At 41.6% G+C, this 24,337-nt stretch overlaps 2 protein-coding genes across 2 annotated transcripts in view; one reads left to right on the top strand and one right to left on the bottom strand.

The window, feature by feature from the left end:
- LOC140310335 (activated RNA polymerase II transcriptional coactivator p15-like) overlaps nt 1-24,337 on the top strand; it is a 109,275-nt gene that overhangs the window by 31,478 nt on the left and 53,460 nt on the right. The window lies entirely within an intron of this gene.
- hmgcra (3-hydroxy-3-methylglutaryl-CoA reductase a) overlaps nt 1-24,337 on the bottom strand; it is a 32,497-nt gene that overhangs the window by 6,986 nt on the left and 1,174 nt on the right. Inside the window, exons 3-17 of the mRNA XM_072388607.1 lie at nt 18,701-18,812; nt 18,504-18,591; nt 18,342-18,426; nt 18,153-18,258; nt 17,364-17,470; nt 17,170-17,286; nt 16,935-17,095; nt 11,646-11,872; nt 11,398-11,564; nt 9,953-10,147; nt 9,717-9,875; nt 7,238-7,395; nt 7,033-7,138; nt 2,893-3,063; nt 19-159 (exon numbers count right to left, since the gene is read on the bottom strand). Of these exons, the coding sequence (XP_072244708.1) occupies nt 19-159; nt 2,893-3,063; nt 7,033-7,138; nt 7,238-7,395; nt 9,717-9,875; nt 9,953-10,147; nt 11,398-11,564; nt 11,646-11,872; nt 16,935-17,095; nt 17,170-17,286; nt 17,364-17,470; nt 18,153-18,258; nt 18,342-18,426; nt 18,504-18,591; nt 18,701-18,812 (2,100 nt within the window). The remainder of the gene's footprint in view (nt 1-18; nt 160-2,892; nt 3,064-7,032; nt 7,139-7,237; nt 7,396-9,716; nt 9,876-9,952; nt 10,148-11,397; nt 11,565-11,645; nt 11,873-16,934; nt 17,096-17,169; nt 17,287-17,363; nt 17,471-18,152; nt 18,259-18,341; nt 18,427-18,503; nt 18,592-18,700; nt 18,813-24,337) is intronic.

Here is a 24,337-nt window from a genome sequence, read left to right as displayed (position 1 = left end):
TCCTAACAACCTTTTTACCTGCCCACAGGCTATGTAGATGGCAGTCACCAGGTTGGCTGCATGAGCATTAAATCCACCAATGCTACCTGCCATGGCAGAGCCCACTAGGTTTTTATTGATGTTGACCTCTATCAGAGCCTCTGCTGTAGTTTTCAAAACCTAAGTCACAGGGACAAGGAGGGTAAATGTGTCTGTCATTGTAGGATTAATGTGAAATAGGACTATTCTAAAACATAACGCACAATTTATCCTCACGTAGACTCACGTCAAAATACAACTCAACTGAATAATTGTATTGTTTTTGTAATTTAAGCAATTTGACAATATTGACAAGCATTACACAGACATATGCTTCTGTTAACGTTTCCATTTTTTTCTCTTCCTGAACATGAAGAGCCAACAATGCAAGGGATACACCTTCCCAGAAAAGCTGTAAGAGAGAAAATGTTCATGAAAAATATATACCCGAATGAAGTGGTTTATGAGACCAAACTGTTCTTCCTGGTGGGCATACACATCAATGATAAATATTTAATAATGCAATAATTGGTGTGGAAATTATAAATTAAGACTAGCAAAGTACTCAGGTCTACATGATTGTAAGTTTAAAAATTGTTAATGGGTATCAAGAATGAGTTTAATTCTACCTAGATACTGAAATCTAGAACCTGGATCCAAGATGAGAAGAATTTGTCCTAGGACAAAGTGAGTATCTTATTTTCTCTAACTATGTGGATTGCATCAAGTCACTCAGTAACAAAGCCGTTTATAGCAATTTATCTGCATGCAAGCAGGGTTGAAAAAGCAGTGATATCTTTATTTCCAGTGACCTCGCCAAGGTTTTGGAGGGCCTTGTTCTGGAGCCAGGCCTGTCCTCAGTCTGAAAACGGTGGATTGCCCACTCCAGGTTGGGGGTGAGTCACTGCAACATGCAGGGGAGTTTAAGTATCTCGGGGACTTGCTCATTAATGGGGGTAGAAAGGAGCGGAAGATTGACAGGCGGACTGGGGCAGTGTTTGCAGTGCTGCGGATGTTGTCATGGTGAAGAGAGAGCCAAGTCTGAAGGTGAAGCTGTTGATTTACAATTCGATCTACGTTCCGACCCTCAACTTACCTGGGCCTCTAAATCTAGGCTAAAAACCTACTTATTTCACATGGCTTTTAATACCCAGTAGTATGGTGACACTTTTATCTTATCTAATTTTGCTGTATTTTATTGCTTTTACTGTTATTTTATTGTTTTTTACTTATTCTTTTCTTTATTTATTATCTGCTGTAAAGCACTTTGGTACACCGAAATGGATTGTTGTAAAGGGCTGTATAAATAAATTACATTTACATTTAACTATAGTCACAAGTTGTGGGTAGTGACCGAAAGAGGGAGACTGCAAATACACGCGGTGGAAATGAATTCCCATTGAAGGGTTGCTGGGCTCACCCTTACGGATAGGGTGAGCCATCCAGGAGGGGCTCAGAGTAGAGTTGCTGCTTCTATGCATCAAAAGGAGCCAGCTGGAGTAGATTGGACATCTGTTCAGGATGCCGTCCATATGCCTCCCTGGTGAGATGTTGCAGACATGTCCTACCACTGAGAAGACTATATCTCTCAGTTGGTTTGGGAACAACTCCATTTCCACCCAGAAGAGCTGGAGGAGGAGATTGTGGTGGAGGTCTGGTGAGCTCTGCTTAGACTGTCGCCCGACCTGGATCCGGATAAGCGGCAGAAAATGGATGGAAGAATAGAGTACAAGAACATTTACAGTGACAAACATATTTTGAGCCTTAAATTTTAAGCATGTAGAGGGGATGTATGCTATCGCTTTCAGTGCTGATATCTGTAATGTGCAACACATTGCACTTTACACTGGTATCGCGATGTGTCGATGTCCAACAGTAACTCCTGAGGCTGTGTGAGCACTTTACATGTCCCTTTGACATTTTCTCAGGGCAAAATGCCTGACATTCTGAATGAAGCAGGTTGTATAAAGGAGTATTGCTGCAGAAAGCTCTTAACTTTAAACTTGATACTCAAGAAATGCAATTTGCTCCAAAAATGAAAGATGGAAACCAAGCGTTACCAAATGACTTCATAGTTTCCATGACAATATTTATTGTAATCTCGGGTACCATACTGACTGGTGCATGTGTGTATGGCCTAATCATTATTTTCTGCTATTTTCTGCTTTTATACACTGAATCTTTAGTCAGAATGACTTTCAATTTGACAAACCAGTTCGATTCAGTGTACAATGAAGTGAGCATGACAGATGTTTAGCTAATCTGCAAATTGAAAAAATTGTCAAGTCTACTATGTCAAGTCACAAATCTACTATATAGAATTTCACTGTATCAACATCAGATTTTGTATACAGCGTTCTGGCACTTAGGCACAAGATTCTACTTGAATAAATGAACATGATCGTTACAAGAACAGAGCAATTTCTTCCTCTGCAGCAAATAGATTTAGAGATTTACTGCTACATTTAAAATGGTTTGTTTATACAAAACTGGTCATTGTATTTTTCAAGATATTCCAAGCACTTGCTTGCATGAATGGACTTTCCACTTCACAGATATAAGAACTAGACCCAGTTCAGGGGTGCCACTAGTATTGATACAGCTCTTGATATCTTAGTTTCTACCAAACATTGCGCCAAATGTTACATTTGTTAAAATCTAGATGATTTTGAGGGGTTAACAGTTGTACAGTCTCTTCTTGATACAACCTAATTTAAAAAACAAGCCACGTTAAGCATCTTCACTGACTTCACTTTCAACTTTCTTACATTACACATTCCTGCCATATGTGTAGTGATACATAAGCAATCACAGGTTTTCAGACTGGAACAAAGAGTAAATGGCAGTAAAAAAGTTCATCCTGGCTTTTCCTACCTCTTGGACCACCTTTGCAGGAATGGTAGCTTCACACACAGCAGACCTGCCTCTGCCCTCTATCCAGTTTATGGCAGCTGGTTTCTTGTCTGTGCAGTAGTTCCCACTGACAGCGACCACCTGCAGCTCGGGGAAGTGCTGCTGCAGAGTTTTCAGAGCCTTCTCTGTGCCCTGCAGGCACAGCGGCACAACAAGCATTTATCATCATAGAGAAGTTTCAATGAGCTGAACTGAAATAATGTGCATTGGCCTGGCAAACAAAAACAGACCTTATGTTTATGTTTATGCATTTAGCAGAAGCTTTTATCCAAAGCGACTTACAAATGAAGATATAACAAGCTATATAAAAAGCTAACAATAAACCAAATAGAAGGAAACCACTACTGTCAGAGGTGACAGAGAGATTATTCAACCCCATTATGGTAAAGAGTTTTATCAAGTTTGACATCTATTTTTTATCTTGTTTATAATCAGATCAAATAAGGACTTGTAAAATAGACAAATGCAACTTAAATTACAAAATTACAACAAGGGCGGTGCTTTTCCCCTGTTGGGGGGGGCTGGGTGATGGTGGGTCTCAGGCCCGGGCTGCTGCGACTGGTGTGACCGGGTGGTTTGTTTGTTTGTTTTTTGTTTGATTTTTGTAGAGGTCCTCCGGGGTGGGGTTGGAATATGGTGACTGCAGGCCCCGAGCCTGGTGGACATCAGCCCCTCCTGCCCTGGGTTGGCTCCCAGGTAGCGGGGATGCCTATTGCAGCCAGTCCCTGGCTGCCCTCTCCGGGGGAGAGTAGCTCACCCGGTGTATATCCCCATACCCCTCTCCCTTCTGGCTCCTGTACACAGCACACACTCACACATGAAGGGTTTTGGAGGCTCGTGTGTTCGGTGGGGTGTAGTGGATGGGGCCACGTAGGTGGTCCCCTTTGGTTGCACTCTGCAGTTCCCCGCCCCTGTTTTAATTACACCTTACACATTACTACTTATCAAACACACTCACACACACACATTAGGTCTTGGGGGGTGGTTACACTGAGTGGCATCTGGTGGGCGGGGCTCTTTGGGTATGTAGGCTGCCCAGAGGGCCGCGCTCCCAGTTCTACAAGTTTGGCTGCCCCTCAATTTTAATCGCTCACTATTAGAAAATATTGAAGAGCCAGAAGGGTGAGGGGAGGGGTCTTCTTCCCACACCCCTGCTTCCTGGTTGCTGCTTGGGGCGGGAGGGGCCAGGAGGATTAATTAATTGTTCTGCTGGTTCGGGGTCTGTGGTGGCTGGGGGGCTGCTGGCCCCCTGGTGTGCCCGCTGCACTACACCCCAGCGGAGTTGAGGGAGGGAGGACGTGTGGATGTATGGGACGTGAAAGTGTGTGTGGTAATGATTGGGCCTGGATCTGGGACTTGCTGTCGCCTGGCCTGCCTGTGCTTCTCCCGATGGGGGGGCGGCATTGCCTCTCCCCGCTGCTCGCGGCTTCACCCTCCTGTGGGCACGTCTTGGCTCCCAGGGCACTTGGCCAGGGGCGCTGGGGCAGGCGCTGACCCACTGCGTGGCTGTCTGGGGCGCTTGGCCCTCCTGGGTATTGGGTGGGGCCTCTGCCGGGGGGTTTGGGGGCGCTCGGGCTCCTGGGGCCCGGGTCCAGTGCACGGCCCATGTCTGGGCGGCTGGGGCCTGGCGGGGTCGGTGGGCTGTTGCCCCTGGCTCCCGGAGGGCCTCTGCCCTATGCTTATGGGGGCTCTGTCCGGGGGCTTCCTCTGCAGTCTTCTGGGTGGATGCCTGGTTGCCCCTGTGGTGGGCTTCCTGGGTTCTGTGCTCTGTGGGGGCTGCTGGTGGCCTGGGTCTTGTGGCCCTCTCTGCCTGCTTCTGATTGCTTGGGGGGGCTGTGGATTGTGGCCCTGTACGCTTATACACTCATAACTAAGCACGGTTACCATGTAGGTCCTATGCCATGGGTGTTGCATGTTCTCACACACACACACACACACACACACACACACACACACACACACACACACAACCACATTCATTAGCCCAGTAGCATGATCACTAAGCAGTTGATGTATTATCATGTCGTCTCAGGTCATCTATCCACAGCTGTGTTGTATGCCATTGCCGCTTCTTGTGCTTGTTTTTGTTTGTTTGTGTGTTTGTTTTTTCTCTACTTGTCTGCTTTCAGGTGCTCCTGGTGGCTCTAAGGCTGGATTCCCAACAGAGGCCATGGATTGTTGTCTGTTTTGTTTTTTACAGGTGTAGCAGCTGGTTGTCTGGTTTTTGTTTCTATTTTTGAAAAAAGTCTTCAAGTCCCACCAGAGATTTTCTATAGGATTTAAGTCGGGCAGTTGCGATGGCCACTCCAGAATCTTCCAGCCCTTCGTCTGCTTGGGATCGCTTTTATCCAAAGCGACTTACAAATGAAGATATAACAAGCTATATAAAGCTAACAATAAACTACATAGAAGGAACCCAGGAGTCCGACTCTGTCAGAGGGGACAGAGTAGAGATAGGGTGCAGGCATAGAAGGAAGTGCAGAAAGATAAAGTGCAGAGATAGAGGGGGGAGGGAAGTACAAGGTAAGTGCTGGGATAGGAGATGCTCTCTGCAGAGCTGGGTTTTCAGGAGCTTCTTGAAGATAGACAGGGACGCCCCTGTTCTGGTAGCGCTCGGTAGGTCATTCCACCATCGTGGGACGACACATGAACAGAGTTTGGATTGTCTTAGGCGTGGTGTAGGCACTGCTAGACGACAATCCTGGGACCAACGGAGGGACCCAGTTGGGACAGAAGCCTTTGCAAGAGCATTCAAGTAGATGGGAGCTGTTCCATTAAGCTCTTTGTAGCTAACATCAGGGACTTGGATCTGATGCTGGCGGCTAAGGGTAGCCAGAGGAGCTCAATGAACAGAGGGGGGGCGTGTTCTTTTAGGCTGATCCAAGACCAGACGCACCGCCGCGTTCTGGACCATCTGCAGAGGTTTCACAGCACAGGCTGGGAGACCAGTTAGGAGAGCGTTGCAGTAGTCAAGGCGGGAGATGACCATGGCCTGCACCAGGAGCTGGGTGGCATGTTGGGTCAGGTATGGTCTGATCTTTCTTATGTTTAGTAATGCAAAGCAGCACGAACGAGCAACCGAGGTAACGTCTTGTTGGAAGGTCCAACGTCTCCCAAGCTCGTGGCTCCAGAGAACAGTATCCCAAAACCTTTGTGGTTTGTCCACCTGGTTTCTGGCATACTGGAGTCGACTCTTCTTGTGCTTTGGAGACAGTGCTTTTTGGGGTACGTCTGGGAGTTCTGGCATGGAGGCCTTCATCTCGCAGTGTGCACCTTATTGTCTGGGCCGAAACCTGAGTACCTCCCTCTGACAAGTCCTATCGCAGTTCCTCAACTGTCACCCTGGTATTTTTCTCCACTTCAGGTACCGACAGCAGTGGCTGACAGTATCCTCTTTCTGCGTGCCCAGGTAGTGTTTCCACTGTGCCATTAGCTTTAAACTTGCGAATTATACTTCCAATTATGTCTCTTGAAATGTTTAATGTCTTGGCTATCTTTTTATTTCCATATCCTTGCTTATGAAGAGAAATTACCTCCTCTCTTGACTCCTTTGACCATTCCCTGGACTTCACCATGTTGCAAAGACACCATTAACTGTCTAGAAGGAGCTGAGTATTGCAGTCCTTTTAAATCTGCACCTGATTGAAACCTTTATTCTTAAGAGTGGTAATCTTTAAGGGGTTGAACAATTTTGTCAGTGAGGAAATCACAAAAAGGACATTTGTTAGTGTATTAGAATAAGTATTGTCGTAATTTTAGTGACATTTAGCTAATTTACAAGTCTGTGTAAGATTTCATTATAAAAAAGATTAATAAAAATGTTACATTTCCTAAAACCCTTTACCTTAATGGGGGTTGAATAATTTTGAACACAACTGTATATATTCATGTGTGATGGGTAGGTAACAGAACCATATTAAATGTTTGGGACACAACTGTGTATCTCTCAGATGATAAATTTTATCACTTGTCAAACTTTAAAGAACTAACCTTATGGGGAAGAATGTTTAGAATATCACATTTTCTGAAAAAGACATGTTTACACCTTAAAATAGTCTCCTGAAAATACTAGACCATCATGTTTGAAACTCTCAAATTTACCTTAGAGATCATATTCATTCCCATGGCATCTCCAGTCTTGGAATGGAATCGGATGTAAAGATTTCGCCCTGCCAGGCCAACCAGAAGCTTCTGAAGACGGGCAAACCTGCCACAAGATGTTTTTAACATGAAAATAACATGAAGCATTGAAAATAAGTCCATACACCCTATACTAATTGTATCTATATCGGCTGTCATATGTTACCTGCTGGTGTTGTCAAAAGTCTCTTTAATTGCCTGAAAACCGTCACAACTCTCCAGCCAGGCCTTGACCTCTGCAGCCTTGCAGGCAGAAGGTAACCTCACTACAGGTCCGCGAGTCATGCTGTCAGCCAGGATACGACTGCTGGCTCCACCACCCAGCTACAGCATGGAGGAAAAAACAAACTGATGGTTAGTGTTATTACAGATGGTTTACAGTGTTCTTGAACATTCTTAATAAAAAGCCTGGACAGAATAATGGTGCACAATAAAGTTCTCTAAAATAACATTTCTTCAGAATTTATGCTATGACCCTGGCACTTGAAGGATATTTGTTCCGTTTCATGCTATTTTATTCTGTAATGAAAATACACAGATAGGATATCTCATACAAATTAGCCCCTATTAAGCTTTTAACATTACTGCCAATTGGAATCTGACTTCTGGTTAGGTTTGCCCAGAGAACAAGTGACAAACCTTTTGGTTTCTCATATAAGTTATGTCTCCTTGCCTTCTTTTGCATAATATTTACCTATGTATGGTAAGAGCAAGTCTTTGTTTTTATTTATTTACAACAGTCACAGACAGGATTGTTTTCTGAACTTCTTGACCATCTCATTCCAGTGACACAGCCTGTCCATATCAGAAAGGGGACGAATGGAACACACCCACTGGTCACTGTGAACATCACATGATGCCCTTTGGCATTACCACTTCCCCACCAATTATTCATAAGCTGGCAAAAGACATTTTTGTGGGATATGTTAAACCATTTGATGTTTTTGTATATTCTCTTATTTTCTAAGAATGAGCAGAAGCATAAACAGCATGTTACAGCAAGTACAAAAGAGGTTCTTGTAAAACAAATTGTTCATGACAGCCTCTGAATGTAAATCCCATATTCCAAGGATCTCACTCCTAGGGTTGATCATGGCAGCTGAGAGCAATAAGATGGAGACTGTTAAGGTAAGCCCTGTTTCAGAGTGGGCCCAACCCAAAACTCATCAGCAGGTACAACATTTTCAGGGGTTTACTAACATTACATTTGCTAAAAGCATAAACATAAACATTTGTATCTCCCTGGCCATCCCTCGTTTTACCACAACACCTATGGGGGCAGTCCCAACGCAATGCTCAGAAAAAGATGTTACAGTGTTTTTTTTCTAAGAAATTGTTCCTGCTAGGTAAAGTTCTGATGATGCTGCCAGTTTGAAGACAATAGGCCTCATGCAAGAACATTTTCTTATTCTTATTCAAAATTTCTCTCACCTTCTTTTTTCCTAAGAAGGTCTCGTATGAACACACCATGTCAGATTCAACGAATGCTCTTAACTTCGGAAAAACTGGTGAAACATGATGAATGCCACCCGTGCGTATTTAAGTACATGTGTACAAGGATAGTAAATTTGCATATTCCACACCCAAAATAATACCATATGAGGCTACGCTTCCTCTGTCCCGTGCCAGGAAGTGTTGAGTCATGAGAATGGCATCAAGGCGCAAAAAGAACAACTTTACAGGCTCTGAGATTTAAATTCTGCTTTCAGAGATTCAAAAAGGAAAATCTGTCATTTTTAGCAGTGTCAGCAGTGGAATTATGGGACCTGGTAGAGTGAAGAAATGGGAATAAATTATGAGTGCTGCTAATTCCATGTCACCTGTAGTTCGTAATGTCACCGGAATAAAGAAGAAATGGTTTGATATGAAAATGGCTTGAAAAACTGTTGTTGCTGTTCTGAGCTCACCTACCATTCCGGCATAGGTTTCCTCCAACAGACTTTTCTAGCTGCCTATACAACTGTCTTCTCTTCAGCATCCAGCTGCACTGTTGCACCCACTGGCCATTCACCAACAACCATAGTTCCATATTTCACAAGGTGTGACTAGTGTGATAAATCCCTGAAGGCAACACAACAATCCTCATTACAAGTGAGGATTTTTTATGTTTTTTTCTATTATGCCTTCTGCCAAAGAGACTACTGAGTGTGTTTAGGCACCATGGACTGCGTCATAGGGTTGTCAATTTCAAACTTGATACCAATACAAAGGAAAATACTCTATATTTCAACCCACTTTCAATACCACAGATGAAAAGTTGACAGTGTTATAATATGGGTTTTTTTTTTTACTGAGCTCCCTACTACTTTTATGTTACTATAAAAAAAATAAATAAAATAGTACTATACAACTAAAATGGTAAACTTTAAAAAACAAAAAAACAGGAGTAGCAGCACAAAAAGAAGCTCTGCTGACACTGACTTCAATCAAACACTTTCATATTTTGTTTCATCCTGACTGCATTACTGATGGATAAATGATTTGGTCACAACAGACAATGTACAAAAACAATCATGCCAAGTTTCTTTACTTCTGACATCACATGACCATGTCCATCTTTCATATATACACTATATGTGTATGCGTTTCAGATGTTATGTCCACTCTTGAAATACCTTGAAAGTGCCACCAAATCTGAAACTCACCGCGACTGCTCGACAACCACGGTTGGTGCTTGCAACCAAGCAGCCTTCCGTGGTTGCCATGGGAACCTGGAACTGTTTCCCATCCAGATGCAGTGGTCCAGCCACTCCTACTGGTACAGGTATGTAGCCAATCACATTTTCACAGCAAGTGCCTATAACCTGAAGAACAGAACTCAGTAAAATAGGAAGTGCAATGCTGTATGAAAGTTGTCAATTTGTCCTGTTTGTGTGGTCACCTTTGAATAGTCATAGTTGGTGTACGGCAGAGAGGAGAGCACAGAGGGGTAGGGCAGTTTGGGAGAGATCATCTGTCTTCGTATAGCCACTCCTCTCTCTGGTCTCTCCATCATGGCTTCCAGTTTGTATGCAGGGATATGTTTGGAGGTCACCAACAGCATTACCTCAGCATCACTCAGAAAACATGGCCCCAACTGCACAACACACAATCAAACTTATAGTTCATAGTGTATCTGGGTTAGGAAGTAGTAATTATTTAGACTACATACAAAAAAAGGAAAACATTATTCAGACTAATACCAGATTTCGATTTATAGTCATTTCAGACTGATAAACTTGACTTGAACGACATATACAGCATAGCAATGGAAATTTATGCCATGCTGTCGACTAATGTTACCTAATGGAAGCATGTATAAAGTAAAAAGAATCGGTCCAAGCACAGAACCCTGAGGAACTCCATGACTTACTCTGGTGTGTGAGGAAGATTCTTCATTTACAAGAACAAACTGGAATCTATCAGATAAATATGACTTAAACCAGCCTAATGCAGGTCCTTTAATCCTGATTACATGTGGAAGTATACGAGTCGAGTTTGTAACAGAACGTTGATTAATCACAGATGTTAATAAAATGTATTAATAAACTAATAAAAATGATCATTGTTGTTCATCACAAACACACACATTAGAGTGTTGTGTGAAGTAACTGGTAACATGCATAGAAATACTGTCACCAGTTTACCAAATACTGACATTGTGGGGAAAGCAAAAAGGGGAGCTGCTAAGTGAATGTTAGGTAACACAAGTCAGTGAAAGCATTTTTTCTATTGCTGCCATTATCTAATTAGGCCTGAAACAGCGTAAGCTAATTGTACTACAGCAGTTAAATAAAACAACTGCAACATAGCCCTCCAGTCATTGGGGTGGGAAAAAGACTGTGACACACAAGAGTGACTGTTGGAACATCAGGATGGATGGTGAACATCTGTCGCTCTGGTGTATTTAGTTAGTTTCACAGCGACAGAGGTTTTTTCAGCCATTCTAACGGGTTGAATCAGCTCATAACGAAAAGTACATTTTGTTTCACCTTCAGCTTTCTGAGTAGTCAAAGCATATTGAAGCATGGATAGTAATAAACACTGATAATGAGAACTTTATGCAAACATTGCTTGTTTACATTTTTTATGCTCAGGTGTAATTACAGCCTAATCTTTGACTCCATGTTTGTGGTGTGTTCAAAGATAACTTCTCTGCCTCGATACAGGTAAGAGATGAAGAGACACAGCAGGAGTGCATTTCAGTGCTGCTGTTTCTCTACATCAGTTCGGCCTATTGAGATCTCAAAGCTTCATGAACAACAACAAAAAAAGCATTATAAGGCATTTGAGGCGAGACTGTCTGCGTTTGTAAAAGGGAAATTTTGGGGATTTGTAATATTTTACCTCAGGGTTGATGAGGATGGCCACACAGTCATCCAGTTCTCTGGTTTTTTGGGGGAGACTAAGCTGAATGGTTTCGGACATGAACTTTTCCTCCTCTTCTCCAATGACAAAGCAACTCTTTGGCTGATAATCAGAGGCGGTGGCGGGAAATGGCCGGATAACTTCATCTAGGGAAACAAGGTAGAGTTGGATATCACAATGCTACATAAGTCCATCTGCTACAACATCATCACTGAAGATAGACACACCTCTCTCTTCCTTATAGGCAGGGGTAAGGGCTGAGGATGTGGGAGCAGACAGCTCCTTCATGTAGCAGGTGTCCTGGTGAATGGATGGGGTTGGAGCAGACATAGTGATGGGGTTCCTTAGGGACAGCATAGACTCCATTTCTACTTGCTCAAAGAATATGTACTTGATAGCAAGCAGCAGGGCCAAGGCCAGACAGATCACCTGCTCTATGTCCATGGTTATCATCCTGCAAGGGACAACAAGATAGTAAACCAGTTCTGTTATTGGTTTCAGAGGTGGACATTAAGTTTTAATATGGTAACTTCTAACTCATAATCTTAGAACTGGGAGGCAAAGTTAATGCAAATCTTGGGTTAACCCTGTTCACTTTACACAGCAGCTGAAAAGCCAGACGGTGACTACTCTTTTATACTAAAATTTACATTTCTGTGTATACACATGCACGCACACATGCTGTGTTATACAGCAATCAGAATTTTATTTTTCAGAATAGCAGATGAGGTTCCTTATTGGGTTGAATGAGTACAGCATGTATCTGTACGTATCCACAATAGCAGGTAGGAGGAAAGTATAAACTCCCACCAGCACACACAGCAAATACTTTGGAATATTTTCTGGACACATTCATAAATTGTCTCATTTGCTGATGTTCAAGACATTTTACAGGGTGGAGAATGAGTGTTGCAGATAATTCTATTCTCGCATGCCACTGCTCTGGAACTTCACAAGAGAATATCAGGATTCCAGTGCTTAAGGAAATTGACTTATAAAGCCAGCAAGGCTCTACAGGCATACTTTGAGACCAAAGACTGCGATGCCCTCCACATATCTTATAGGGTGTCACTATTATCAATCATTTAGACACACAGACTAACTAACTAAATAAATTCCTTTCTTTAAAGTTAAAAAGCAATTTAGTGTTCTATTATGTAGAAAGGCATTCCTGCAGCTATGTCTTGGTGAAATACATAATACTGCATTCTCAATATCCTCAACATCTCCTTTTCAACTAATCTGGATTTAGAGTTTTATTCCTGGCTTTGAAAAGCTCATTTAACTGCTCCAAATGTTAGAATCATCAGCAGAAATATTTCCAGCAGCACATCACATGAGCAAAATCAGCCATCAATTCTATGGCTGAGGATTTCTGTTTTTAATCAGACTCTTAGAAACTTGAGTTACTGGCTAGCTGCTCGACCTAGCTAAGAACTACCTGGGAACTGAGCAGCCACGTTAGTAGTGAGCTAACCAAGTTAGCAGCCAAATGAGCCAGGACATTGGAGCTAAGCTCTTTGCCAGGAACTTAAAAGCTAGTCAGCTGGGAGCCAAGAGATAGGCCGGTTAGCTGCAGCTAATATGTTGAAACCCTTAGAAAGTGAATACATTATCATTCTGATACTTTCACTTGCTCGTGATCTTAGATAATTTAGCTTTAGCTTTCTTAAGAAATGGTTAAAGGATTTATGGGTGTAGATGTGGTTGAGGGAATTTAGTATTTTCAAAGATCTCTGGTCACTGCATGAGGAAGAAGGTGGAGAGTTAGCACCAAGCCATCTTATGACCATGAGAGGTTTTCTTGTGGCAAAACACACGTTTTAAAAGGGATCAATAACAGTCAGAGTGAGTCTTCAAATGTAGAGAATGGCAGCTCTTCCAAAGAGGGTGGATGTCATCTCGGTCTCTTCTGATTAGTTATTTCCAGTCTGTCATATACTGCAGACATGTTCGCTGCTGTTCATCACGCATGCTTAAAGTTTGTGGTCGAGTCAGAATGCTTGAAGGCATTCTTACTATTGTTTTCCTGTTTCTCTTTCGTATTGTGAGAATGCTTTAAGGCATTCTAACTATTGTTTTCCTGTTTCCCTTTATTTTGAGAATGCTTTAAGGCATTCTTACTATTGTTTTCCTGTTTCTCTTTATTATTGTGAGAATGCTTGAAGGCATTCTTACTATTGTTTTCCTGTTTCCCTTTATTTTGAGAATGCTTTAAGGCATTCTAACTATTGTTTTCCTGTTTCTCTTTATTATTGTGAGAATGCTTTAAGGCATTATTTTTGATGTTTAACTAGTCCTGCATACTTTAACCAATTTCGACCATTTTGGTATCAAAATGTTCAGCTCCTTCAGAAGATTTATGCTATGACTTTTGGTGTTTTGGTGTATTTAACTTTTATTAAAATTTTCTCATCATTCAAATGAATGGAAACTGACTTCAAATCTTCAAAAACTTACTCCTCTTTCTAGCCGAACTAGTTGAGCATACTTTTAGCTGGAGACACCATTCAAACTTTAAACGGGTCACAAAACATTCAGCTATTACCAAATGATTCAGCCTTTTCAAAAATTAAGCCAATTTTGAAATATGACAGTTTAAAAAACATGAACATTTTTGCTCCTTCTTGATTTTTATGAATGAGAAGAGCAGAGTGGCACACTGTGTCACGGTTTATTTTCTGTTCCATGTCTTGTCTCGTCATTTCCTGTTTTATTTTGAAAAATCACTGACCTTCTCCTCTCGTTTCAGGTATCTTGCCCTTCCTCCCGTGTCAAGCATCTCATTGTCTTCCCTGATTCCCAAGTGTTTCCACCTGTTCCCCTTGGTCCCTCATGTGTTCAAATAGTCTGCGTTTCCCTTGTCTTGTGCCAGTATGTTGTCTCCTTTTGAGCTTTATTACCAGCCATCTGTCTTGTCCCATGTTCCATGATTCCACGAGCCTGCAGTGAGCGTTCCTCCTGTAGTGCATCTTGCTTTGTAATTTATTGTTGTCCATAGCCTTAGTTTATTTATTGTAACGGTAAGTTTCATAGTTTGTTTTTCCTCCATTTTTACGGAGTGATTTTTCGTTGTTACTATTCATAGTCGCCTCCGTCAAAGGAGAGCATTTAGTTATTGCTAAAGTTCCATAGAGCCTCTGTTTTGTTAAGAGTGCGCCTTTTGTTTTATTCCGCCTCATTTTGAGAGCGTGTCTTTGCTTTGTTAAGTGTTCACAGCATTTTGGTTTTCCTCCCAGTTTGGAGAGATTTTATGTTTTGTAAATTTCATAGCTGCGCTCCTTCTCCACGATAGATACGGAGGAGAGCGCTTAGGAGTTTTATAGTTTTTTTTTCCTTTTGCGCTGCCGGGAGATCGCCCTGCAGTGCTGTGATCTGCTGTGTTTGTTTATTGAAATAAAACCCTCTTGTAACCACACGATCCTGCATCTGCATCCTGACTCCCCTGGTAACTGATGCACTGATCATTTTAAGTTTTTCTGATATTCAAACAAATTCTAACTTTCATACTGTTTTACTCAGACAAACAAATATAGGTACACATGTCCTCTTTCAGCTGATGTAACTACTAAAGAGCTCACATTTACAGAATTTAAGCTATGAGCCTTGAAGCCAGAGAAACCTTTCGATTTCTCTCACTAACTCCAATGAACATTTGGTCTGACACCAGAGACAGGTTCAACTGTGTTCAACTCGCTGCCGTTTAAATGTTTTTCACTCCATTGAAATAAAAACTACATTGCTGCGTTCCTCCAAGCCTTCTGCTTCTTACAGTCTTCAAATTATTTTCCTCGCTCTTCCAGTTTTCTCACAGGAGGTCATAGTATCCAAAAAAGCCATTTCTGCAGGTTATACAGGGAGAGAGCTCGTTAAGCCGCAGCTGTTTACAAACAATCCTGTCACTGATGACATCACTGATGACATCACTCTTCCACTCCCTGCTGTATATTACACTGAAGCCATTTTAACTATTACTCACGTGATTTCTGCTAAATTTTCACTACATTCAGCTTTTTGAGCATGGTCAACTAATCCCATTCAACTTAAAAAGCAGTCTCACTGCTGTTTTGCAGGAACAGCTTTTATCTAGTTTACTTTAAAACAGCCTATAACTGAGTTAAAACCATGTTGGATAGTAAGAATTGAACTATTAATGACCTGAGGTTTTACAAACCTTGTTTTGTTTACCATACTGAAAAATTTCTAGACTGTACAGCAAAGTTCTGTCCTCTTGTGCATGCATAAATTCAGGGTTGGCAGTTGGAGATGTCTTTGCGGTGTGCTAAAGAAGAAGGTTTTTTTCCCTGATGCTGCCAACGTGAGGACACAGCAGGGAAATCTGACATTGACCCTTGTTCTTAGCATTGGTTTGGTGTATAACAGCCCTTACACAATCAGTCAAAGCACTCGTGTCATCTCCAAGCGACTCACAGAGTACATTCCAGGCTGTGGCCTCAAAGTACCCCAGCAAAATATCTTAAGCTCATCCAACCTGTGATTTCTTTGTAATCACAGGTTGGATGAACAATGGGTGTGTAGGTGCAGAAAAATGTACCAGACTGCGGTCGGATTTTTCTTACTGATGATGGGCAGAGAAGCAGTGTGTATCTCCTACATTTATTAGAATAAATTTAACTTTTTCTTTCTCTGGTAATTTGACAGTAATCTTACATTCCATATGATGGTTGGGGGAAGAAGTTATTTAAACTACGTCCTCTTTTCCATCAATCTGCCCCACATCCACAACACCTTCTCTTCGGTTTGTTGGGACGTTCTTATTTTAGCATTGGAAAGCTCATTCAGTTGCCGCCACTTACGAACAACATTTCTGTTGGTTGTTCACCATAGCAGATGCACCAAGGAGAAATCGTTCTTGTCGCACAGCATCCAAATCATCCATCCATTTTCTATACTCGCTTAATACAACTCAGGGTTGTGGGTGGGCTGGAGCCTATCCCAGCGGTCATTGGGCTAGAGGCAGGGTACACCTGGACAGGTCACCAGTCCATCACAGGGTCACACAGAGACAACCATCCACCCTTTATCCAAACCAGTTTAAAATATTTTTTTCAAAAATCAGTATTTTATCATCAGAAAATAATCTTTAAAAAACCTAATAGGAATATCTCATAAGATACAAAGAAAAAACGCTTGTACCAGAACACTGCAACAAGGTTTGCTCTATTAGCGATAGTCGAAATGCGTACAGCGCTACCGATCGTACCGGGGTATTGCATGCTTTGTGCCAGTGATTCGATTCATTCACCGCCATATATCCAAGGATAATTACCCTCAGATAAGGAGCAGAACCCAACTGTAGCTATAATCGAGTTAATCTCATCATGTAGACCCAATGACTGCTAACAGCAGCGCCTGATAGCAAAGGACACCCTGAGCCCATGATGAGACAATTAAATTGCTGTTAATTAACTTCACAACCCCCCACACACACACACACACACACACATACTCACACATAATAGTTAGTTAAAGACAAAATATATCACTCTTTTCACCTGGTTAGATAGAAGTGCCAAAGCGATTTCTCTGGCTCAATCCTTCTGGCTGAGAGGTGTTCCAGCTCCATGCCGACCTGTGGGATGTTTGTTGTGGTGTTCATGGAAAAGGGCTTGGAAATCCAGCGGCTGTGGGCATGAACCATCACCAGGCCCAGAGACTACAAAGACAACAAAGACCTTTACTCTCATGTTCAAATTAAAACAAAAAAGGGTACAACATGAGAGGTGTTACCATGATTATTTTGACTCTCTGAGTAACAGGATTAGGCTTATTGTCCTCCTCTTCCATCACTCTGGAGAAGTGACTCAGCTGCCAGATAGGATGGCCCTCCTGACTCTCACGTGACAACTACAGTAACAAATACAACATGATCAATCCAAAATTACATTAATACTCACTCATGTATGCTTGTGCAGTGGCCTTACCTCCAGCACGAGTGAGACACATGCAGGGAAGAAAGTCATGAACACAAAGTAGTTTGCCAAGACAGACATACATCCAAAGCAGCACATAATTTCCAACTGCCTCACCCCTGAAAGGTACAAAACAAATACATGGGCAGTCAGGAGAACAGCTCACAAGAAGACACCATCATATTCTCATGTCATCAGCCAATCTTTTATTCACAACCATAACAACATATCAAATGCGAAAAGGGAGACATTTCACTGCTTCATGACAAATATCAGCTCATCCTGAATCTAATGGCAGGAACAAAACAAAAGGTTGAGTTTCAAAAGAGCACCTTAGCGAGGTAGAGTTTCTCAGAAGTAAAGATGGACTGACGTTCAGCTGCCAAAAACTGAATCAACAAAGCTTGGGGCAATTTCAAAGTAATGTTTTTCAACATAAAACTGCTGCTTTGAAAATTCAATCATTTTCCATGAATAATTAATTCAATGAGTCAGAAACATCTACCAGATGTTGCAGATGGGATCGATGCATGTGGTTGATTAAAGGATATTTTTGAAAGTTGTGTGGCGTTGAATTTACTGGAGATGCACACAGAAAAGTATTTTAAGCCATGAAAGCCAAGTTAAAGTGTCAAACTATCTGTTACTGAAAGAAAATATCAGAACAACAAACTGATAAATGTTGCTCATTGAAAATTGTAACAATTCACTTCAAGCAACCAAGATCCACAATGAAGTAAAAACTTCATAATGTAAACTCTAGACCTAATTTAAGTATTTTATTTCAAAGGCAGCAAGCACCTGACATGGTTCCAACTCCAATCACTAAGCACTCCACCAGAGCATCCAAGGTAAAGGTAGGTCCTAGTACAGCCATGCCAGAGGCAATGTTGTCCCTCACTTCATCCTGAAAAAGAGTTACATATGTCACTTCAGGTATATATTTTCATGTGGATGCTGTAATATGCTGAAAGGATATTATTTTCATACCTGAGAACTTGAGCTCAAGGCAAACTTTGCAAGAGCGCATGCTTTAGAGAGGTCGATGAGAAGCAGAAAAAAGGGCAAAGCCTCACTGGAAGAAAGGAAGAGTCTGTTGGACTTTTGGGCATCGATTCTGATCAATATGACTGCATATTGAATATGTCTTACTTGAGACCTGTGAGCTCTTTATCAAAAAAGTGAATGACAACCGTGCTGAATACAAAGCTAGAGAATATTGTGAAAAGACCAGCAATGCCTAAAAAAAGCAGATGAAATTTAGTCAAAGTTAAGGCAAACCACGAGACCAAGAGCATCTTAGCTAACTGTGAAATTCTGTAGGGATTATGAGACCAACAATGACTTACCTAAAATGTATTTGGATCCTAGTTGTCTCAAGCTTCGGAACTGGAAATAAATATAGACAATGGCGATGCAGCGTGTGATGGTCAAAATGATGATATCGCTGCTCAGGATTTCCTGTGAAAAAGAGCAGTGGTAAAGCACAAAAATGCATCCCTGTTTGTCTGCAGTATCGTCCGCTGTCTTGCAGCTCCTGCGATCAAACACAGCGTAATCAATATTAACCATTATAGGTAAGGAATACATGATATGAATGGCACGGGTTATGGTGACAGGCAGCATCAGCTCGTGCACTAACAGTGCTTTTGGTATTATGGCACTTGAAGTGCAGATTTTGAGAGTACTGGGAGCCTCTATGGGGTGCTGACTGAGTAGCTGTGTATGCGTGCTGTGGAACCTTTGTCAGCTCTTCTCGCTAATGAGGAACATTTCCACACCTCTCCTTCTTTGTGTACCAAAGTATTCTTGAGTCAAATGTGAGGCCATTTGTCCGACAGCTAAAGCTTGGCTGAAACTGGCTCATCAACAGGACAATGATCCCAAACACAGCAGCAGATCTACAACAGAATGTCTGAAAAAGAAAATGATCAAGGTGTTGCAATGGTCCAGTCAAAGTCCAGACCTCAACCTGATTGAAATGCTGTGGTGGGACCTTAAGAGAGCTGTGCAGAAACCAATGCCGCAAACCTCAATGAACTGAAGCAACGTTGGAAAGAAGAGTGGGCCAAAATTCCTCCGCAACCATGTGAGAGACTGAGAACGTCACACAGAAAACCATTAATTCAACTTAATGTCTCAGTTTTGGTTGAATAAATAATGACACAGTGTGACATGGACTGGCTGCTGTGTCGGACGCTTTGCTTTGTGGTAAAACGTATTGCATCTATTACGTATTACGTCTTTTTGTAGTTTTGGAGGCAAGGTTATCTGAATTGGAAGCTCGGCTCTGCACTGTTGAAAACCACCCGATAGCGAGCCAGGCCCCTTTAGTCAGTGCGGAGCCACCTAGCGTAGCTAGCTCTGTTAGTCGCACCCAAGCAGAACCCGAGCAGCCGGGACCCCAGAGTGGTTGAATGACTGTCAGGAAGAGGAGTCATAGTCATAACATCATAAAGTCAACCTGTCCTCGTTTCAAATAGATTTTCCCCACTCGGCGACACACCTGTTGAGGACAAAACCCTGGTAATTGGCAGCTCTATAGTCAGAAACGTGGCATTAGCAACACCAGCAACCATAGTCAAATGTCTTCCGGGGCCAGAGCCAGCAACGTAGAATCCTATTTAAAACTGCTGGCTAAGGATAAGCGTAAATACATTAAAATAGTTATTCACGTCGGCGGTAATGACACCCGGTTACGCCAATCGGAGGTCACTAAAATTAATGTTGCATCGGTGTGTAATTTTGCCAAAACAATGTGGGACTCCGTAGTTTTCTCTGGACCCCTGCCAAATCTGACCAGTGATGACATGTTTAGCCGCATGTCCTCATTCAATCGCTGGTTGTCTAGATGGTGTCCAGCAAACAACGTGGGCTACATAGATAACTGGCAATCTTTCTGGAGAAAACCTGGTCTGATGAGGAGAGACGGCATCCATCCCACTTTGGAAGGAGCGGCTCTCATTTCTAGAAATATGGACGAATTTATTAGTCATCCAAAAACATGACAACCCAGGGTTGAGACCAGGATGCAGAATTGTAGTCATACACCTGATGCTACCTCCCCAATCAATAGATTAAGATTACTTAATTGTCATGTACACACGAATGTTAACATGAAATTACTCCTCTGCATTTGACCCATCCAGGTTGGCACCTGTTGAACACACATGCACACAGTCACTCACTCATGGAGACAGATGCCATTCACTGGAGTGGTGGGCAGCCAATCACAGCACCCAGGGAGCATAGGGTACGATGCCTTGCTCAAGGGCTGCCACAACCACCCCTTGAGTGGCCAGAGTGAGAATCAAACCACTGACCTTCTGGTTAATGGATGACCCACTCTAACCACTGTGCCGCCCCTAAACATCAGACTATTAAATGTGGTTTGCTGAATATTAGATCTCTCCTTTGGAAGTCTCTTTCAGTGAATGGTTTGATCTGTGATCATCATATTGATATATTTTGTTTTACAGAAACCTGGCTGCAGCAGGAGAATACTGGGTAGGGACTGGATAGTGTAGTGGTATGATTGCCACCTTCTGTGTGGGAGATCTAGGTTCAAATCCCTAGCATGAATTTAAAAAAATGATTAATGAATCAACTCTCTCTGACTATCTAAATGTCTACATTCCTCAAACCAGAGGAGGAGGAGTGGCAGCTATCTTCAGATCAGGGTTATAAATCAGTCCTAGACCCAAGATTAGTTTAAGCTCTTTTGAATGTCTGATTCTCAATTTTTCGCACCCAAAGCGGAAATCACAATAACCTCTTCTACTTGTTACTTGTTATGTATCGTCCACCTGGCCCTTATTCTGAGTTTCTCTCTGAATTCTCAGAGTTTTTATCACAGTTAGTGCTGAGTACAGATATAGTCATTGTAGTGGGTGACTTTAATATTCATGTAGATGTTGAAAATGACAGCCTAAATATTAACTTTAATTCTATATTAGACTCTATTGGATTTTCTCAAAGTGTTCACAGACCTACTCACTGCCTTAATCATACCATTGACCTTGTGCTGACTTATGGCATTGAAGGTGAACAGTTAACAGTGTTCCCTCATAACCCTGTCTTATCTGAACATTTTTTAATAACTTTCGAGTTTACATTACTTGACTACACGGTTTCTGAGAAGAATTCTACATATAGAAGGTGTCTGTTGTAACCAGATTTAAAGAGTTGATTTCATCATCCTTTTCTTCAACTGCCATGTGCAGATATGACAGAGGACGGCTACCAAAATTTTACTCCAGTGGAACTTGACTCTCTTGTTGACAGCACTACAGCTTCAATGCGTACAACACTGGACAATGTTGCCCCTCTGAAAAGGAAGGTAATCAGTCAGAAGAGGTTGGCTCCTTGGTATAATTCACAGCTGCGTGCGTTAAAGCAGACTGCAAGAAAGCTGGAGAGACAGTGGCGTTCCTCTAATTTAGAAGAGTCTCAATTAGTCTGGAAAGATAGTTTAATAACGTATAAGAAAGCACTTCGTAAAGCTAGAACTGCTTATTATTCATCATTGATAGAAGAGAATAAGAATAATCCCAGGTTTCTTTTCAGCACTGTTGCCAGGCTGACAAAGAGTCCGAGCTCTGTTGAGCCATGTATTCCTTTAACTCTCAGCAGTGATGATTCCATGAGATTCTTTATCAATAAAATTGTTTCTATCAGAGAGAAGATTAATGGAATCCTTCCCACTATTATCACTGATGTATCATCAAGTACAGCAGCTTTAGAAGTATCGATAGAACCTGATTTGTATTTAGACGGCTTCTGTCCAGTTGATCTTTCTGAGCTAACAACAGCAATAGTCTCTTCTAAACCATCAACTTGTATTTTAGACCCAATCCCAACCAGACTGTTCAAGGAGGTTTTCCCCTTAATTGTCACAGTTTATGTTTTTCAGGTCACAGTTTATGTTTTAATAGTCTTGTTTTCAGTTTGTCATGTTTTCAGGTTATGTTCTTGTCATGTTTCTCCCCTGTCACGTTAGGTTCACTCATGTCATCTGTTTCATTGTTTACAGCTGCACCTCATTCACTAATCACTCCTTTCACAGCATTTCGTCTCCTGGTTTCCTTTCACTCATTGCAGAATCCTCACCAACCCTTCATGTCGTTTTCACGAAAGATAAGGCTGGTTTCCTGCCTCATAGTATTTATTCATAGTCATAGTCTTGTTCCTTTGTTTGTTCATAGTTATTCATAGTCTTGTCTCGTTTTTCATAGTCTGGTTTACTATTTAATTCACAGTTTAAGCATATTTTTTAATCTAGCTCTGCCGCACCCTCTGTTTTGCCTGTTTTTGTGTTTTTGAAATAAACCCTTTTTGAACTGAAAGACCTGCATCTGGCTCCTACCTTCCATCGATCCTGACATTAATTGACACTTCCATATTGGATTTGATCAATCTGTCTTTGTTGAGAGGATATGTACCTGACTTTTAAGGTTGCTGTAATTAAACATTAACTTAAAAAAACCTACTCTTGATTCAGAAGTGTTGGCTAATTATCGACCTATATCCAATCTCCCTTTTTTGTCTAAAGTTGAAAAAATAGTTGCAGTTCAACTTTGTGATCATTTACATAGAAATAATCTGTTTGAAGAGTTTCAGTCAGGATTCAGAGTGCATCATAGCACAGAAACAGCTCTGGTGAAAGTTACCAATGATCTCCTGTTAGCTTCTGATAGCGGACTTGTTTCTGTGCTTGTCCTGTTGGATCTCAGTGCTGCATTTGATACGATCGATCACAGCATTCTGTTACAGAGACTTGAACATGTTATTGGGATTAAAGGAACTGCATTAGGCTGGTTTAAGTCATATTTATCTGATAGATTCCAGTTTGTTCTTATAAATGAAGAATCTTCCTCACACGCCAGTAAGTTATGGAGTTCCTCAAGGTTCTGTGCTTGGACCGATTCTTTTTACTTTATACATGCTTCCATTAGGTAACATTATTAGACAGTATGGCATAAATTTCCATTGCCATTGACATAAAGACTTGGATGATTCAGAACTGTCTGCTTCTAATGACAGACAAAACTGATGTTATCTTTGGATGTGAGCGCTTCCTGGAGAACTTGTCTAGCTATATAGTTAGTCTAGATGGTATTTCCTTGGCTTCTAGTTCTACAGTGAGGAACCTTGTAGTTATTTTTGACCAGTATTTATCATTTGACTCGCATATAAAACAGGTTTCTAGGACTTCCTTCTTTCACCTTCGTAATATTGCCGAAATCATGAACATCCTGTCTCAGAGTGATGCAGAAAAACTGCTCCATCCATTCATTACTTCAAGATTGGACTACTGTAATTCCTTATTATTGGGCTGTCCCACACATTCTCTGAAAAGCCTCCAACTGATCCAAAATGCTGCAGCCAGAGTTCTGATGAGAACTAACAGCAGAGATCATGTTTCTCCAGTTTTAGCTTCTCTTCATTGGCTCCCTGTTAAATTCAGAATAGAATTTAAGATTCTTCTCCGCACATATAAAGCTCTTAATGACCGAGCTCCATCATATCTTAAAGATCTCATTGTAAGATATTTTCCTAACAGAGCACTTCGCTCCCAAACTACAGGTTTACTTGTTGTTCCCAGAGTTTCTAAAAGTAGAATGGGAGGTAGAGCCTTCAGTTATCAGGAAGCAGACACCCTTTCCACTTTTAAGATTAGGCTGATTACTTCCACCAGTTCATAACTGTATGTTTCATACTTTATTCCAACCATGTATCTCCACTGTTAGGGCCCTCATACACCAAGCCGACAGGGATTTTCAGTGAACCTCTATTTCTCTTACACTTTTGGCGTGTAACCCACTGTCAATATTGGTTAATGGTCTTCTCAGCTTATTCAAAATGCTGAATTAGTGCACAAGGCAGCAGTGAGAGTGGAAATCTAATGGCTAACTTGACATTGTTACAAACAGAACCATGTCATGTGTCATCTTTATTTCTCAGAAAAAGCTCAATGTGTGTGGGGA

Source organism: Leuresthes tenuis, unplaced genomic scaffold, assembly GCF_036924035.1.
Source record: "Leuresthes tenuis unplaced genomic scaffold, fLeuTen1.0.hap1 SCAF_6, whole genome shotgun sequence".
Lineage (NCBI taxonomy): Eukaryota > Metazoa > Chordata > Actinopteri > Atheriniformes > Atherinopsidae > Leuresthes > Leuresthes tenuis.
Note: the sequence above shows the minus strand (reverse complement) of the source record. Positions and strands in the feature narration are given on the sequence as shown.